General features: G+C 39.6%; 1 protein-coding gene across 1 annotated transcript in view; it reads left to right on the top strand.

Annotated features, from left to right (window-relative positions):
- The first annotated feature begins 5,718 nt into the window (after positions 1–5,718).
- The window catches only part of mbpb (myelin basic protein b), a 39,942-nt gene continuing 26,564 nt past the window's right edge, over positions 5,719–19,096 (top strand). The window contains exons 1-2 of the mRNA XM_010730143.3: positions 5,719–5,930; positions 18,126–18,184. Coding sequence (XP_010728445.1) covers positions 18,140–18,184 — 45 coding nt within the window. The 5' untranslated portion in view covers positions 5,719–5,930; positions 18,126–18,139. The remainder of the gene's footprint in view (positions 5,931–18,125; positions 18,185–19,096) is intronic.

Genomic DNA, 19,096 nt, shown 5'->3' with positions numbered 1-19,096 from the left:
CCCTGCAGTCACAAATGCTATCAGGAGCTCTGAGTCAGGATGGATTAGACCAGGCTCTTCCGGATGCATTATTAGAGGCGATTTGATTTCTCTGGTCATCATATTACAGGATCAAATCTGATCATCTTTAAGCTGGATTGCTTTGGCTCGATAAATTGTCATGTGACAAACTATGACTCCAAAATATCTTGCTGGAAAAATCCCACGCTCTATTATATGGTTGTCAAATTTTAGTGAAGCTGCTACTCCATATCCGGCAGTGTAGTGCTGGATATACACAGAAATATGGAGTATAGACTATTATTTTTCTGTTTTTCAGTCTGGATTGGGTATACCCACTTCTAAATCCCAGCTGATGTACTTTATTCAAAATATGGCTATTTTCTGTAGCTAATATTGATTTCATAATGATACTTACTCCAACACCACAAGTTAAGTGACGATGTGGAAACATTACTGGACCATTTTTGGGTGAGCTTAATATAAGAAGTCTTACATTCATGTTCATAATACAGGGTATTTATCCTTTGGTGGATCATAGGCTGCTTTAGAAAATGGACATGAATTAAGAATGTACCCACAGCACTATTACACAAGTGACTGTACTACAACTATTCTGAAGCTTTAGAATGTTTTATGACATTTTAATATCATGTTCCCTCGACAGGACTGTGAATCTCCATTCTTTTTGTGTTGTAACCAACCTATACCTGTGAAATGACAAATGATAACTAGAGAGTGCTTCCTCAAATTTCACTAATTTTCTGGTTCTTGTGTCTCATACTTTAAAGGAGAAAGGATGAAACAGTTTATTGTAGTGCCATAATTAAAATAATTGCACCCAGATGCTAATTAAAAAAAAAAATCAATGAACAAATAAAAGGAAAATAAAGCAGGAATTAAATAAAATGCTATTGAAGGCAATGTCTTATGCAACCCTGTCTCACATAAACATGGTAAGCAAGAGTAAATGTGATCACAGCATTGTAAAATGAAATACAATGAAATATAGAATGTAGAAGTAGACATGAACTATATAAAGGATAAAGGGCTGCATCCTCACCAATAACATCATTAGCATCATTTCTCAAGCATAGAGATGAATCAACTCTTCACATGAACATCAGGTAGTATTTTTGTTGTAGAGCTATTGTATTAGATTATATTAAATTGTGGGGGCTCTGTTGTTGTGTCTATCTCCTGTGTAACATAGATAAAGCAGTTTGTCTCATGGATGCACTTGGCATATAGTGGTTAAAAGAAAGAGATGAATCAACAACAAAGCAATCAAAACAATATTTTTTTTACTTTAGTTGGATTAGGAAATGAATGGACAGAATTTACCCTGTCCTCTCAGCCTGTTAGCTTGGGGGATTTGTTTTTTGGTCTTCACAGATCTCCATTAACTTTGTATTTAAAGGGGAATTTAGATCACATCTCTGAGGTGATCTAAACGAATGTATCAAATGAATGGAAGTTTTATCATGTTTGCTTTGGTGCTCTAAGGAAAAAAAGTAAAGCTTTTGGCACCCTGAGGTGAGTTTCATCAACAAACAGCATCAGTAAAATTGATTCCATGGCTCACAAACAAAGAAAGACAACTTTTTATGGAATTCAGTGGGGAATTATTTATGTTAATATCGCTCTGGAACATTTTTCTCAAGCTCACTGAAGGAAAAAAAAGGAACCATGGCTATTTATTTGAAGTATACAAGAGATAATAAAGCAGCAATTTCTGTCTTGGAGAGCCCTTCTAAACTTTGAATCTCTGTTGCCCAAATTATACATCTAATTGTACAAAGTGGGCTCCTAATAAGAGCACTTATGTACAATGTTTGAAGTAAGACAGTAGCAGCATTACAGCAAAAAGAGTCATACTTTAAAAAGTTTTGACTGCATTAGACTACTTGGTTATTTAACCCTTGCAAATATCTTGTAAATAGTTTTGTTAAATTACTGTTAAATTCACGATGACAGTTGTTATGCCTGGCTCGTTCAGGAACATATCGAAGACGAAAGGACCACACAGTAACCATTTAAATAAACAAAATGTGTTATGTTAAAGACAACTCAGCCTAAGCAAACTGTAATGTTTTACATCAGTAATCTGTAGTGAGTGTGGATGTTGGGTGCCATGGAACTGTAGGTTCTCACTTCAAAAACCAAAACAAAACCAGTGGGTGCCTTCCAGGAGGAAGCTAGAATAAGAGCCAGCCATCATGACACTATCCAGCATTATAAAGGCTTCAAGCACACTTCCTCTCAATGCCTCCATGTCTCCTTCTCAACATCTGAATAATTTACCCAGTGACTTAGGTGAGAAGAAGCAGACAGGATGTTCAATCCTGTACCACTTGTCCCACTTTCTGAAGACAGCCCCAGCACCAATTTCACTTGCATTCACCTGTATCTTGAGATTTGTCAAAATTAGGAGCTGCAAGGACACTGGCAGAACAGTTCAGTTTTCATAGTCCAGTGAAAGCAACTTTGAGAAGACAAGACAAAAAGAGTTAGTCAATGGAGCTGCCACAGTTGGAAAGCTGCAGGAATACTCCACTGACCACATCAGCTCTGGTACAGGATATTTATTAGTGGCATCCACCTTAGCCTTTACAGGAAGTACTGCATTTTAGCATACAGCCTTGCCGAGATAGTTTTGCAAAGTCACTTTGCTAGACTGACAAATTAATTTGCTACTGCCAACCCCTCCAACACTGCATTCAAATGCTGAACATGAGCTTCCAATGTATCATTAAACACTAAACATCATCCAAATAGGCTGCACACCCTGTCAGTCTAGCCAACACCTTGATCATAAAGCACAGAAATGTTGCAGGAGCCCAAAAGGCATTACAGAATAGGCAAACCCCACTGTGTGATGAAAGATGGGATTTTCTTGGCTCTTGCTGTTAATGGCACCTGCCAATAACCATTCAAAACGTCTAGTTGGGTCTCAGACTTTGCACCTCCCACCTGATCACTGCAGTCCTACAGACAAGGCACTGGATAGGTTAGGTTTGGTGACAGCAGTAACCTTTCAGAAATCTGTGCATAATCTATCTGACAGCTAACATGGAGAGGCCCGGCTCGAGCACACTAGTTCTGCCATGTTCCAAAATGTACTCTAAATCCTTTTTTAGCCAGTAGAAACACTATTTATGTCACACTCAGATTGGTGTGTGATGTTGTATCTGAGTTCATATTCAGCAACTTCACTAGGTCTGTCTGCTAAGTGTCTGACAGTGTCTTACTGTCCAGGTGATAGTTTTTTAGTTTAAGCTCCATTAAGCTTTGCCTGGAATGGTGAACTTACGATAGGCAACAAAGCTAAAACATGATCCCCTGGCTCAAATAGATGGCTTTGGCAATAAAAAAGTTCTATCCATTTTTTTATTGTGTTGCTGGGGCTGATTTTTGTAAGCACTGGCATATGCAAGAGGCAGTTGGCGGCAAAAAACATTTAAAACTCAGGAATGACTGTAGCCACTAGAACCTCAATTACCTCCAAAAGCTTGGCAGATACAGCTGCCCCTCAACAATTCCCCATAGTTCAGCCGTTTTGGGCACATTCTCCGTTTTTGACCATCACCACCAATTGTGCTGCCAAATCAACTAAATCTACCTTTGCAAACTGAGCTAAAGTATAATGGCCTTCTTTGATTAATATGTTTGTACCAGTGTTTCACTGTGTCACACAGTCAGAGAAGCACATCCAAAAGAACAGAACAAGGCAGTTGGAGTCACACAATACACAACTACAGGGAGAGTAAGTGGCTGGAGTCCCTCTCTGCCTAGCTCAAACTGACTAACTACACCCTAGTCTTCATGTGCTTTCTGGCCGTGGGTATTCATGCACCAACAAAACATCTGTATTGGGAAAGACAAATTGTCTCAGCCAATACTCTGGGATGCTCCCAAGCCAAATGCTACTTACCACAGGCATGAAAACAAAAAATCAGCAACACCTCCTGGAGAGATGTCTGCTGCTACATCCTATCTGGAGGATTCAAGCACGAATGTCACAGCTTCCCAGCTACAATATAAAAAACATAAATGACATCATGTATCACTCAGATTCAGCATGTCATGCTGATGACACACCAAATCTATTTTCCTGGAACAGTCAATGATTCCTCCCAGCTGGTTTAATTATGGGCATGCTTGACAGAAGTCCATTATCAGATGTGCATTCATTCCTGCATTTGAATGCACATAAGGCCTAAGTCAGGCATGTCCAGAGTCTGGCCCGGGGGCCAATCACAGCCCATGGCCAGATTTCATGTGCCCAAAGCTTTATTTTTATAATATATTATTTATGGCCTGCTAGCATTATCAGATACTGTATGACTGCCAGATCTGGCTTTTTTGGTTGACATAACGAAGCATTTGAATGCACCAAACATTAACCTCTAAGGACTTAACTGCAGGTGTTGTGTATCTGTAGATGTGACATAAAATATTATTTTCTGAATGAATCTCCTGTCAAAGATAAGAGCAAGAGTGATATGTTTTAAACTTGAATGTTAACAGACTTTGCATTACTCATAATAAGTCATGTTTAAAATGAACATGAGGTTAAGATTTCATATATGCAAGTTTTGCGTATTCCATACAATTTATTCTTTGTTATCTGACTTCAGGTATGAAAGAAAGTCAGAATTGGTTTTTAGATTTGTTCACGCCTGATTGGCTTACATTTGGTTACATTACCTTTTAAAAAGTTGTTACTCTCTGTTACAGAACAGTGCATTTGTATGTAACTTTTATTGTTCATTTTTTAAATGTTAATGGCATCTTCACATTGTCAAATCTGGCCCTGTTTAAAAGAAGTTTGAACACCCCTGGGTTATAGGTTCATGAAAGAGCTGATTTCAAAATCATCCTTCAGGCTTTGAATGGACTAGCTGCCTCATATACGTATCTCCAGTCTTATTTCTCCATATAGCCTACTCGGTTACGCCTTTTTATGTTCCCTCGATTTTGTTATTTTCATTCCTCGATTATTAAGAGATAATGTAGTGTTGGAGCCTTTCCCACCAAGCTCATTTTCTCTGTAATAATCTACCACTTCTACTTTCACATCCAGGCTGAAAAACACATATTTTTGTGTTCATTGTGATCGCTCCAAAATGGAACTCAAATCACTGAATGTTTTCCCTCCTTTATGTGTAGCTACTCCCCAACCCTGTTACGGCTATTATATGCTTTCAGTTTTTAAAATGACTAACCTCAAACTTGTTAGTATAGTAACACAGTGGGTGTGCGTGGGTTTACTTTTCTATGTAATAGCAACTTTTCTTTTCTGCTGTTTTTTATTTATTCGCTTCATTTTACTTAACAATATGTTTCAACACCTTCATGCATATTATGAAAAATGTCTGCAGTGACTGCCACCCACACCAGTACCGCTTCAGCTCTGCCCTTGAGCAAGGCAACTACATGCTGGTGCAGTAAACATAATGCAGAGTTTGGTCTTTACCCTCCTGGTGAGCAATATCCTGTAGGTGTTTGTACTTGAGATCCTATTTCAAAATCAGGACTGGTGTTGAGCGCGTTTATCCAACCCTCCCTGCAACGAACCACGAGCTACTAATCATGCACAGACGTGCACCAACGTGCTTTTTTACCCCACATTTCTTGGCGGACTAAAAAGCTGCATTCCGCCCCACCCCTTACAAACATCATCATCATCACTGTACCTAAATCAGGAAGCACTGAGACACGTTTTTTTTTTTCTTCTGTTTTTTTTGGTTTAAACGGAGACGCTTTGGTGATTACAGCAAAGGCGAACCATAAAGGGGAAAAAAAGGCGTTATTGTTGATGTTGTCGACGACCACCGTCGACCACTGCTGAAAGAAGACTGACAGCTGGTTACATCCAGTACAAGGCTCAGCTGTGGATGCATTTGACACAGACTAACCGGAGAAGGGTATGTGCACAGTCGGACTGGTTCAAAAATTAACACAAAAACAAATACAAGGCGAGAAAGCCCAGCGTGAAGACAGTTGCGCCACGTTACTATCGTCTTACTGCTTGTGTTTTGTTTTGTTTTCGCGCGGTGTAACGATAGTAAACAGGTTATCCACGTCGACTTGTTTACAGTGCCTAACAGTCGTTTCGAAACCAGCTGGGTAAACATGCTGGCTATGTCTCGTCTTCCTAACTCTACCTATCAATACGTAGTAAGTGTTATTAAATAAGCGTCACTGCCAAAGTGTCACTGTCATGTGCTTTGACAGTGTCGCCCCCCTCCTCACCACCACTACTACAACCACCACCACCCTCCCTGCTGCTTTCTCTTCTCCTTGAACCAAACCCGGTTAACATTTGTGTCAATTTAACGCTCCTTTGCTTAGCGGTGATATAACACACAGTGTTGAATAGGAGTCGAGGCCTTGTCGCAAACCTTAGACTCTTATCTTCAATTCGGCATACATATGTCACGTCAAACTGGATTTGAATGTTTGAAATTAAGAGTTTTGTTATTGGTCCCCCACTGTTTACTACCGGAAACCGCTATGTGTTTGGGTGGAGGTGGACCGTTTGACAAGCTAAGGAAACCTGTTATTTATCCGAAACATAATTCAACATGCACATTGATAGGTGTATTATATATAAGCCGAATTTATCAGAAGACCGGGACGATTCTTTTAAATGTATAACTCATGCTAATATCCACCAATGCGTGTTTTCTTGAATATAAAAGATTTTAAATTGAATTTCTTATACAAAAACGTATAAGGTATTTAAAGCACTCGCTTTGTATAATGTTGTGGCATACAGTAATCACCCTGTGTAAACACACAGACACAAACTTGTTGGCATGTCGTATTTATATGCTCAATGTACTTCACATACAACTTTACCTAGGCATAATCATCATTGCTATTATGATTCTTATTATAGACAAGAGTGTTTGTTTAATGTCCTGTCTGATATATTTTAGTACTTTTGTCTTGGCCAGTGGATAATTTACTGTCCATTCAGCAGACTAAAACATACACTGTTAACCCTGGAGGAAATGAAGTATTACATCACTCTGCATCCTAAGAGAGGACTGGTCTGTAGCAAGCTCCACTTGTTACTCAGTGTTACATGGAAACAGTAAAGGTCTGTAACAGAAACCACACATGTTCTGTTGGTCTAACTGAACAAAACAAAAGTGTCTCAAAGCAGTGACATTCTCACTCACTGTCGCTGCTATGCACTGTCTATAAATAAAGTACTCACACATGAGTGCCTGCTTATGTCTGAACTACACTGATTTACTAATGCCTGCAGCACTGGATGTCCTCTAGCCAGGGAACAATCAGCAAGGTACCCGCTGACTCTGTTTTGATACGTGCAGCTTTAATCCTCACCATTTTTGCCAGTTGATAAAGACAGACCACAGAGCAGGTCACGTATATCAATTGCACCCTGTAACTTCAGAATCACGCTGTCATCGTTATGCCCTGTTAGATAACATTGTACTAATGTTTCATTTTTGAAACAGATCTGAGAATTGTCTTTGGTATGACCTGAAGAATTTTGTGGAGCGTCAAGTATTACAGACAGGTCTGTATTGATAGCGGGATGCCAGCAGTTGTAGCTTAACCTCTGCATAGCTTGAGAAGTTTCAGATTGCCTCCGACTACCTGAACTTGGAAGGTCGCAGGAATGCATTCCTCTGCATTTTCATAGGATTTGCCTCAGCTCAGCCAGGAGAGAAAAATACCAAGAGGTTTGCTCAGCCGTCACGTGTTTGACTAGGCATTCCTTTGTCCTCATGAACCAGATGAGCCTCTTCCAGCAGGCATTAAGTGTAGCTTTGCATAAAGTTAAGTAGAAACGTTTGGTGTTTTGTAGGTATTTTCCATACAAAGTGAAGATTTCTATCCTGCTCTGTAAATATGCGTGACTGCACACTTTATCTGTGTTTTGCAGGTGATGTGTTGAGGTTAGTCAACTTCCGTCTTTACAGACTTACAAACTTCCTCTCTTCTCTCACTTCCCCTCCTGTCTGTGCCTGTTCTTGGCAGACAGGTTCAGTCACATTACCTAGTGGAGCAAACCAATAGTTTTCTTAGTTTAGTCCAAGGCGTGACGCTGCCAGTCAACTCGGAGAGTTACACTGACAGCATATCCTGCTGTGGCATTACAGCTTGAATTTTTTCAGCTCCTCATAGTGATCACAGATGGTAGAGTTGAATATTTTGCCTCCAGCTCCTTGTGGAGAGCTTGTAACTTGGATTATTAGATAGCAAACCACAGGTGGCAATGGTTGTGCATTCCCATTAAGGAGCATTGAGCTTACACTTGAAGCCCAAGGCTATATCACTAAGACACCCCAGGGAATGTCGGGCGGTGCCCATGCATAACAAAGTAAAACAAATATATGCTTGAATTAACAAAGCAATAGCTATACACAGCATTGGACCCCTGGGAATATTGTTTTTTAATATTCCCTTAGGGCCATATGCGCTGTTTTTCAAGTCCCACAGCAGCCTTCTCAGAAATTTCTGCAAACAGCTGGATATTTGTTTGTACACTTATCCAAGGTAGGAGTGTGTGCACAAGGGGTGGAAAGTGCTGTAGTCTGATATTTAATTTGGTTAAATGGCCAAGTTCTAAGAGCAGTAATCTAAGAAAGCCATGGCCCTGATGTGTCTGATTGGCAGCTGGAGCCCACAGGCAAATATTGCTTCTCTGGGTGGTGGAGCGACTGTAGTTTAGCCAGACGATCATGGCTGACTGGTCCTTGAGCTGACAACACTCCTCCTGACTGGCTGGTCCTACATACAACAGTCCTCACTTGTAGAGCTTACACCAGACTGGCATTGTTATCTAAAATGAGTTCTATTATGTGAAAATGGCATTGATGAGTGTGAGTGCATGGCCCTATCCATTAGTTAACCGTTTGCTGGGTGCCAACCAGCGTAACCTCCCTCTGGAAGATTCATTCCAAGAAATAAACCCAAAAGTAATGAACCGTTAGCTGAACCCCACCCTTCTCAGTCACAAATCGTTGCTGTGCCCTGTGTTCTCTCATACCATTTTAAGTTTACAGTAAAACTGAATCCGTCATAACATTCGAGTAGTTGTAGCCAGTGCTTTTGTCATGAAATGAAACAAGCACTTTTGGAGGCAGATTTTCTCACCCCTGTCTAGCTAGCTAAGTCACTGTAACTGGCTAAATCTTTCAGTCCAGCTTACTCTCAATAAATAAATCATTATCTAGCATTAACTTACGCCATTAGTAGTTGAGGATGTGCTCTTTGGAAGTAATGCTTAGTAGTGAATTTATTTGTAGGTAGGCTAGTGAGCTGGATATGCTAACAGTCGCCAATTAGAGCTGATAAATACACCATTCAATCAATTCCTAACACTTTGCACGCTTGTTTTTATTTTTGGATTTGATTTTGGCTGTAAAAAAAGAACAAAAAACATCATCCTTCAAACTCTCTCCACAGCAAGTATTGCTCTTTGACCTCTACCTTGATTTTTCAAATGTGACGTAAACTATTTCTGGCAGCCTCACAAAACAAGTGAAGGGTGAAAGAGAAGGAGAGAGAAAGGAAGTGAGAAGACTGAAACTAACGCGGCTGGAAGTCAGGCTTCCTGCTGCTTGCACTCATCACTGTACAAGCAGATGCCCTCTCACTGGGACAGACCTTTGACCTTAGATCCGTTGTCATGAGTAAAGTGCTTCCACTGGTAGAAGCAGTTTGTAACTCAGGTTTCACTGTCACTATTTCTCATCTCATCTCTCTCTCTTGTGTCCTCTCTCCTCCCCTCCTCACACAGACAGACATGCACAGACAGAGACTCTATTTTTATTATGTAATTGCCTCGAGTCTAATCTAACTTGGTGCAGTCTCTGAGAGCGGCCGGGGGGGTTAAAAGAAGTTCTTGTCCTTCGTGCACAAGAGCAAACTTAAACCGAAACAAAGGAACCAAACAACAGCAGACAGACACGTGTTCCAGACACTTAAGTGGTAGACAGAGAAATGGATTTGTCAGCATGTTGTGTAGCAGCAAGCTATGTCTAAGCTATTGTCTGTCTGTTTTTCCATTTGTTCAACAGTTGTTCATCTGATCGTCTGCACAATAAGTGAAGGCCCATGAAAGTGCAGTTAGGAGGGTTACCCTATGCTGGTTGTACCAGACAAGGTGTCTGGTAATTTGAGTTTTAATGTTAACGTTTTGATAACCCTACACAGTGGTGAACTTAATATCACTAAATAATATCAGCCTACCCTTTGTGTAACACCTTAGGGAACCAGATATAACATGGAAATGGATTGCTTCCATTGGCATGTGGTGGTTATTGTAGATATAAGCAAGCTGGTTAGCTTGAAAAACTTGAAAAATGTATAAGACTTAGATTTCAATGGCAGCATCTCCTGCAAATAATACAATATAATGATAATGTTAGTGTAGGATCACATTTCTTGCACATTTTTAATACATAAAGTGCATTTTGTTTCAGTTTCAGAGTTTTTGGTTCAATCAGTTAAATGTCATTTAACAAAGAAGTAGAAATAAAAATAACAATTATTATTGTTAATTATTGAGATGTAGCTCATGTTTTGGGTAGCGCATTGTATTGCAAAAACTGTAAGGAGCACTACTAGAGGCTGAACCTTGATAGAGTTATAAAGTTTGGAACGGGCACTGTATTATAATCAAATATCATATAATAATATAGTACATATGCTGTCGATAAGTCAATTGATTGTTTGTATGATTCAACTGTTAGAGTTATTTCCGTCCATTCATGAGAATATGATTTCATGATTTCAGTTTTGAGAACAGTAAATGTAAACGCTTTTACCAACTGCTGTTGACTTACTACTGTCATCATCAATAAGATGACGATCATAGAGGAAATTTCACACTTTTAAAGGAAGGCATCTTGCGGTGCAGTTTGCTGCATAGGCACATAAACTGTTAACCTAAACAAGCTTTAAGTTTCCTCCTCTATTATTAGTGAATGCTGCCGCAGTGCTGTGACAGTATAGAAAGAAGCTGTCAAGGCTACCAGAAACTATATGACACCGGCCTATATTTGAACCCTGTAATAATAACAGTAAATCTCTGTGAGTTGATCACCAGACCGGACGTATAAATCTATAACAACATTATACAACTTAGGCTGTTAGGCTCTGTGTTCAACACTTTAGTGTCAGGCACTGACCCAAAACCCACTTGAATGTCAAAAGAACAAAATGTCACCACCACAAAGTTATTTTCCCAAAAGATTTTGTTTTTCATTCGTGTCTTTGTGGGAAATTTGGATTTGAATGCTTGTACTGTTCGGTGAGAACATGTCTAAACATTCTATAGAGAAAGAAAAGGGGGAAAAAAAACTACCCAAAATGCACCACATTGTTTACTTGGCTCTCCTCATCTATTTTTTCTGAGTCATAGTCCTATAAAAGTCGGTTTCATGGCTGCTGATCCTTTGTTCGAAGAAGTATCTCTCAGACAGCACAATCCTGACGGTGTGAAATCCACTGTATTGTTTCGGCTCCGTTCGTAATTGTTTCTCCAAAGTGAACGCACAAACATACTTACTGCACGTTGATAAAGCAAGGACGATAATGTGTCCAAACCTGATTGTTCCAGAGAGTTTTATTGCTGAGGTTCTTGTAGAGTAATCCATTCTCCCTTTTGTCAGCATTATAAAAAGCTCATCTGATCCTGACAGGGAGATTTATGTTGCAGCAAGGTAATATCCCTTTCATCGTCAGCCTGCAGTTAGTCAAACATATAGCGGCACCAGCTCTATTGTCACAGATATAAAAAAAAAGGGTTGTCTTTTTATTGGTTGCCAAAACGTGACCTGAAACAAATTTGCAGCAGATTTTTAATAGATGTATGATTCTCTTAGCTATTCTGAGGCTTCCTGTTGACAAAGCTTCTATCATATATCAGTTTCTATCAGTTTTCTGTGAAACTGACACCTGAAGTAGTCACAAATAAAAGAAAATAGGGCCAGCATGTGCTGCAAACAGAAGATATATGGTAGAAGGTTTGTTTGAAGGTCAACAGGCAGGTTTTTTTCTAACTAATGAGTCTCTTCCTTATCTACGTTGAAGCCATGTAAAAATGTTAGCGGCTTATGATGTGGATATGAAACGGCCTCAGGTAATGGCTTGGCTCAGACATATGGATAATTGCTCATATGTACTGCAGACTCTGCTTTGAGTGGTAATGGATTCTTGCAGGTGCTGGGGCTGTATGTATCTGGCCTTTTTATAAGAGCTCTTCCCATCCTAATAATTTATTTAAAAGGCAAACTGAAATGTGTTAAGAGACATACTCAGATATACCTGCCACGTAACAGCAGCTTATAGGCTGTGGGCTAACCCTAACCCTAACCTCTAACCCAGACAAACAAGTGTGTGTGTTTTTGTTTTTAGTTACATGTATGAAGCACTGCTCCTGAGTTGCAGCCCTGCATCACCCACCAACCCCACCCCCACANCCTCACCCCCCCCTCCTCTCTGCCTCTCCCTCGCTCACACGCTATTATGCAACAGTCCTTTCTTACAAGTGCTTGCAGGATCTCAGCTTTGATTGTGCAATATTATAGAGTGAAACTGTCTGCAAGGCCTCACGTTCCCTGCCACAACGTACCCGCGACATCTCCCCACGTCCAACAAACATCAGCGTCCACATCAGTTTAATGTACAGCCATTGTTGCTAATTTTTGGAGCGACTTGTTTGTGCTTTCTGTGACTGTTTTGGCTCAACCACAAGCACACTCCAATATTATTGAACTCATTATTTTGAGTTCACAAATACAATTTAAAAGGAAGTTGAGGTTTTGCATAATAAGCCCTTGACAAACAATATGTTTAATAAATACCAATTAATTTCTGCAAGACACAATTCTCATTGCTGTATTATGGAAATGCAATGTCAAAAAAAGCTGTGTATTATATAAAAATCCACTTCCATGTAGGAAACTGCATTAGTCTAGGTCTGTTTATTGTCCAATATTTTCCCAGGATGTGAACAAATCTAAGAAAATACAACAGAGATTCATTAACTTCTCCTGCAAATGTCAAATGTGATTGTTTGGATTCAGAGAAGGGATATCCAGTCACCACACACAGCTTCTTCTTCATCTGTGTAATATGCTGACAGGATCATAAAAGTATTACCAGACTGCCCAGAGTCAATTCTGTATCTTGTTATTCATACCCTTAAGTCTCTAACTGTGTTAGCCTGATTCTTGACAGGTTCGTGTGAGTCTGATCATTGTCTTTGTCTAAGCTGCTTAAAGTCTTTCTGAAGCAGCTGATGCTGCCACAGGGACCCATGCTCAAAATAACAAAATAACAAGCTCATCTAGAGTTGCACTAATCAATATTTTTGTATTACCAGGGGGATCAAATGGCAGTGTGCTATCTGAGACCTGTCACCTCTAGAGACAAAACCACCTGGAATTATCATCAAACTCTGCAATTTCCAAATGAGAATTTTGTCTTCCGGCTCATTGTTTTGCTTTTGTGGTCCACAACTAAGAATCAATACTCGTTAATCACTCCCACACAACTTCAGACATCATTATATTGATGGATACATGCTTAAGAAGGTAATCGATCTGTTACCAAGTAAACATGTCTCGACAGACCTCAGGCTTATTGGTTTTTAAGATTCTAAGCATACTCTAACTACATGACTGGGTTGAATTAAGCATTGTGTTTAGCCCAGCTGTTGAAAACTCCAGCTCATGTGGAACAGATGTCCCAGTTTGCACTTGTACTGTCATGCCAGATTTATCGGCCCAGGGGATCCTTAAACATATTCTTGTATAATGGATTTCCAAGTAAACATGATTGATGTTTGATGTTGTTGCAAAGTATTAGTACCAACACTGTAAGTGGAGTTTTGCTCTCCACTGCCTGACACACAGCTCCCCTGCCTGATTTGCTGATAGTTTTGGCATGAGCATGGATGTCTGGAGAACAGACATATATATTATATAGTTATAACAATGCTGCTACCCACAATTAACTGTTTTGGTTCACTCTGTGTTGTCAGCAACTGTTTCCAGCGAAAAACTTCTACAAACCTCACTGCAGGCTATGTCTCCAGCACAATGTGGCATCCAAAGTTAGCAACTAGCTAACATAGTGGAGAATTTAGTTGCTGATGGGACAGATATTAACCCCAAGGAGTTAAACCAGGTCTAAAAGAAAAGTGAATATTGCACTTACATTCATCAGGTGGTCAGAAACATGAGCAAATGAAAGTAAATATTGCTCAGGTCACTGTTAGATAACGTTTGTCATGTGACAGGTTCACACATTCAAAACATGTTTACAGGTAATATGTAGCCAAAAAAAATCAAGTAATACTGCTTTAAAAAGTTAGCAGTAGTCAGGGCTGTTACATTTCCCTCATTAATAAATATTAATAGTTGCTTAGAGAGGTATCATCACATCAATAATGAGACTGATTTTCAGTTTCAGGGAAAACAGTTTTGTGAGTGTTTTCAGTTCCTGGGAGACTTTCTAAAATGGTCTCTTAGCACTAGAGCACAGAGCGTTTACCTTGAGCCATACTGCTGTGATATAAAATCTTGAACTTTTCAATCTGATTGCATGTTAATCACGCTTGCTCCTCTGTGCTCTCTGTTCAGAAGATAATGGATGTAATGACGCCTCTCAATGGTTCACCTGTATTTACTGTTGGCACAGGGGAGGTTATGCGTTATTTAATTAACCTGAGTTGACTGTTTGTGTGTCTGAGGGTGTGTGTGTGTGTGTGAAAATGCAGATTTGTTCTTGAATTTTAATATTTTTTTATCATGATTGTTTAAAGGTTATATTACCGTATTTTTGAGTCCCTTTGACTGATTGATTTGTCAGCAGGGAATGTGAGAGTTTCTGTGCATTTAAGTTTGAATAATGAAGCTGACACATACTGCATTGTTGAATTAATTAAGATAACTTTTCACCATTTTTGTCCTTCATATGGAAAGTTTCCTGTATGTTAGACATCAACGTGGACGAACAGCAGATCATAAACAAACCACATTGCCAAACATTTTTTTAACATGCACTGTTTTGTAGCTTTAAAATTTCTGACAAGGGACATGACCATGCTGTGTCCATGTATTGCTTTTAAATGAAGAAACACCAGAAAAGGAAATAAATCAGGTTGCCAAAGATGATGAAAGGCTGTGATTGAAAGACTGAGAATGGTCCAAAGAAAATTCTTTTTTTGAGTGTCGGGTGCAGGCTGAGATTTCGATTCATGCAATATTCCCCACTTCTGTTTGATAAGCATTGAGTTTTATGCCCTTTCGAACTTCGCACTTTTAAGCAAATGGCACTTCTTATTTTCTTCAGTAAGAATAATTTCATTTCTCACACTCGAGTGAAAAAATTCTTGGTTGGATTCATGTTGTTTGTGAGCTTTAAACTAAGTCACCTCGCCTTGCCATCACAGATACTTCTCACTTCCTCCAGATAGAGAGAGGTGAGGCTTCGTTACTCTACATATCTTCCCTTTAGGGGAGTTTACTTTTGGAGCTTTACAGACATTTGGCAATACATCTGCTGGCTTGAGTCTGTATTTCCAAGTTATTGCTGTTGCACTTAGATGTATACGATATATTGTCAAAAGTAGAGTACTGGACGTGGCCCTCACCTTTTAGTGCCGTACAGGTACCTCAGAAACCTAATTATTAAAGCCTGTAATTGAGCAATAGTTCATATGATAAAGTAGCACTCTTATTTTTATTTTTTCCCATGACTGCTTTAGTCAGACGGCACAGCAGCAGATAACTGTGAGGTTGAGGCTCATTTGTGGTACCCCTGCAACAAAATAATAGGATGTTTAAAAAAAGGTGCATCATCAGCTGTGGAGAACTGTATCAGATTCAAAGATGATGACACTAATGAAGTAGCGACTAATCACTGGCAGGCTGTGTTTTTTACAGCAGTGGTAGCACTGTAGGGCAAAATGTTGTGAAATGGAAGACTAGAGGAGCACATACAGGGAGAGAATACGACATGTTTGGTAGTTCAGTACAGTTTAAACAAACTCTTGTGCGTTGGTCTGTTATGTTGGATTTCTTCAGTTTGGTGTGAAAGCTGTGAAATCTCTGCCTGTCTCCAGGCAGACTTGCAGCAGTCTATCAACAGGACTTTGTGAAAGTAGTTATATGGTTTTAGGGTAACATTCATCTATTATTAAATCCATCTGCTGATTGTGAACTGCTCAGGGAAGCAATCATATGATAAGCAGTCTGTATAAGCGGCAGATTAGCCTATGTTCATGCAAAATCAAAGTAACCATGGTAACATGCATGGACATCAGGACATCAGTTCTGAATTTCCCTTCCTGTTATATAAGAAAGTGAAGAGGAGTTTAATCTGTGGTGCGTTTGTGTCCTATACTGTGTATTCGTCAGTCCCTAATTGAAAAGTAATTCAAACATAGCAGCCTTTCCTGTTTTTAGCTTCCTCTGTCAATGTCCTCTTCAGTCTCTTTGCCTCTGCCATTATGTCCATAAAGGTTGCTGAGTCTGGTTATATTGTCTGTTTGCTCAGCTCCATTTCTAGTACGACACCAGCTCAGTCCTCGTCAGCATTCCCCAATGCCCCAGGCCTGAAAGCCTCCTCATAACACTTTGTGGTTTAAACACTACTACACTCCCTGGTGCTCTGGGCTCAGTCCACTCAGCCCTGCTAATAAACTGAGCTAATATTAGCCAACAGCAGCCGTAGCAAAGATGCTCTGTGACAGAAGATGATGCATTGCAGCCTGTGGCAATGATCTGCAATGGTATACACTTCTTGTGGCCATCCTATTTGTTGTGAGCGTCTTTTACGTGATGAAAGCAGACTGTGTTGTACCAGGGACTCTTCAGAAGGTTCTTCAGAAGTTCTTAGATCGTCCTTGGTCTGACAGACAGAAGAAATGTCAGACCAAAGAATGTGTTGCTAGATCTTGCAAGAGTGTGTCTGCTTGAACAAAGTGAATTTCTCCTAATCTGAAAAATGACATTTAGTGACAATGTTCAGAAAATATGGGGCTTATGAAATATAGTCCAATATTTACTTCAGTGATTATAGGGAAAAAGAATTGCTCATATTTTATGCTTACATTTATGTTTCCCATCAAAAAAGAATCAAAACCTGCTGCCAGTCTCCTAAAGCAGAGCGGCAGTGGCTAAACCTTCATGACACGTTATGGAAATGACTTCAGTGAGGCATTTCTTTTATTAATCATCTCTGTCTATAGTTTGCAGCAGTTTACTTCACTGCCCAACAGAAAAACTGTAAATCACAGAGTTGATGCGAAGCAGCTGAAGGACATCTGAGGAAAAACCAGAAAACTTTTTTCTTTATAAAATATCCAGTTTCACAGAAATACATGAAAAATGTGGTGCCGTGTGCTGTAAAGCGTTACATATTTCTCACTTGGGACGTAGAGCACAGCTACATGGTGCAAGAACAGGCATGTACCTGATTACAAGTCAGTGTAGCATCGGAATGACTTTTATGGTAGAAAAGTTACACAGTGGGGCTTAAAGGTAACTTACACATTCATATAAATGTCACAATGGATACGGAATAATGAGAAAAAGAATAAAGACATCTGAAATCTAATATAACACCATGATGTAACACAAATATCATGCAGATGCAGATTAAAAAAACATTTCTAAACCATTAGTTAAGATGTGAAAGCACCCTCATACAGTGTTGTAATTAAGTTCTTGTCCTGTTCATGTTGACTGTTCTATTTATACACACCATGGTGGAGAAAACAAGTTTTGGTTCCAGCTTGTTTGTTCTGCCGTTGACTGCTTTCACACGAGTCCAAACAAAACCGCACTAAGCTGGCAAACACACCACAGACCCAAATAAATAAAACACGGTGTGCCAAAAGATGTTCATATCATTCCGACTGACACTGCTGGATCATTACCATTGTAAAACATTGTGTTTTACAATGGGTGATGGTGTTTTTATCGCTGTGCGCGGTGCTACAGTTTCACACATTGACTCAAGAGGTAGCCCTTCTTGCTTAGAAAAGGAGGAGTACATAATCTTCACATAATATATTTACAGTCTTCTCCTGGTGAAAGCTCATCCTCTGTTTTTTCTTCCAGTCTCTGTCAGCAGCATGGGCCAGCATCTAGGAAAAAGAGAGACACCCACAGACAGCAAGGTAAGATTTCTCATCGTACCGTAGGTCCATATGGGATAATAACATCTTGAAATGTTAGTGTTAGCATTTTGTCGATTGCAATGTGAGAAAGAAGCATGTGTTCTTTGTCTTTACCTTATCAGTGTGAACACTGGCCTTTATCAGCAGGACTTTGGACTGTGTTGTAGACAAGTGGCCAGGCTCCTACAATCACAGATTTATTACCTTCACTAAGCTTCACTCAGACTGTAAACCACTTTACACATGTCTTGAACGTCTCTGGAAAACTCAGAGCTTACATAACATAGCAGGTTAAAAATACTAAATTCCTCAGCGGTGGTGTATTTATCTCTAAGGACTGCACACATAATATTTCTGTGTGTTTACTAGTGATTTGATATATTTCCGAGCCGCCTACGTGATTGTGCTTACAACCGCTTGCTTTTTTACCTCCGGTGCTTGGATCACCAATCCAAGTTTTGTGGTGATTGTGCTGCCACAGGCAACACTTTATACTCATCACTCAATTGTACTGAGATCTGAGTAATCTATGACTAATATGCCAGGAGATTTTTGTTTTAGAGAGCAAAAGGAGGGATGAGGAGGAGATGACTTTGCAAATGTTGAGTAAATGACTTTAACTGCAATCCGTCCACAATTTTATCTCAAAGGCCACTGCACTGGTTTGAGAACCACATGCAGTGTGAAATCGTGATAGATGCCGAAAGATTACAAATGATTTTCTTTTGCACATTATGGTAAATGAAGGATTTTAATGTGAAAAATCCCACACACTCACACATTTTTGTGTCACATAGTCAGTTTGTTAAAACAGCATTTTAAACAATCGCTTTTCTGCAAGTGTCACATCCCACTCTTAATTGAGCCGTGTTGCCATGGCGATACCCGAAACACATCGAGTCTCCGCAGCTC

The sequence above is a fragment of the Larimichthys crocea genome, chromosome XIII (assembly GCF_000972845.2).
Source record: "Larimichthys crocea isolate SSNF chromosome XIII, L_crocea_2.0, whole genome shotgun sequence".
NCBI classification, from domain to species: Eukaryota; Metazoa; Chordata; class Actinopteri; family Sciaenidae; genus Larimichthys; species Larimichthys crocea.
This window is presented reverse-complemented; position numbering and strand designations above follow the sequence as displayed.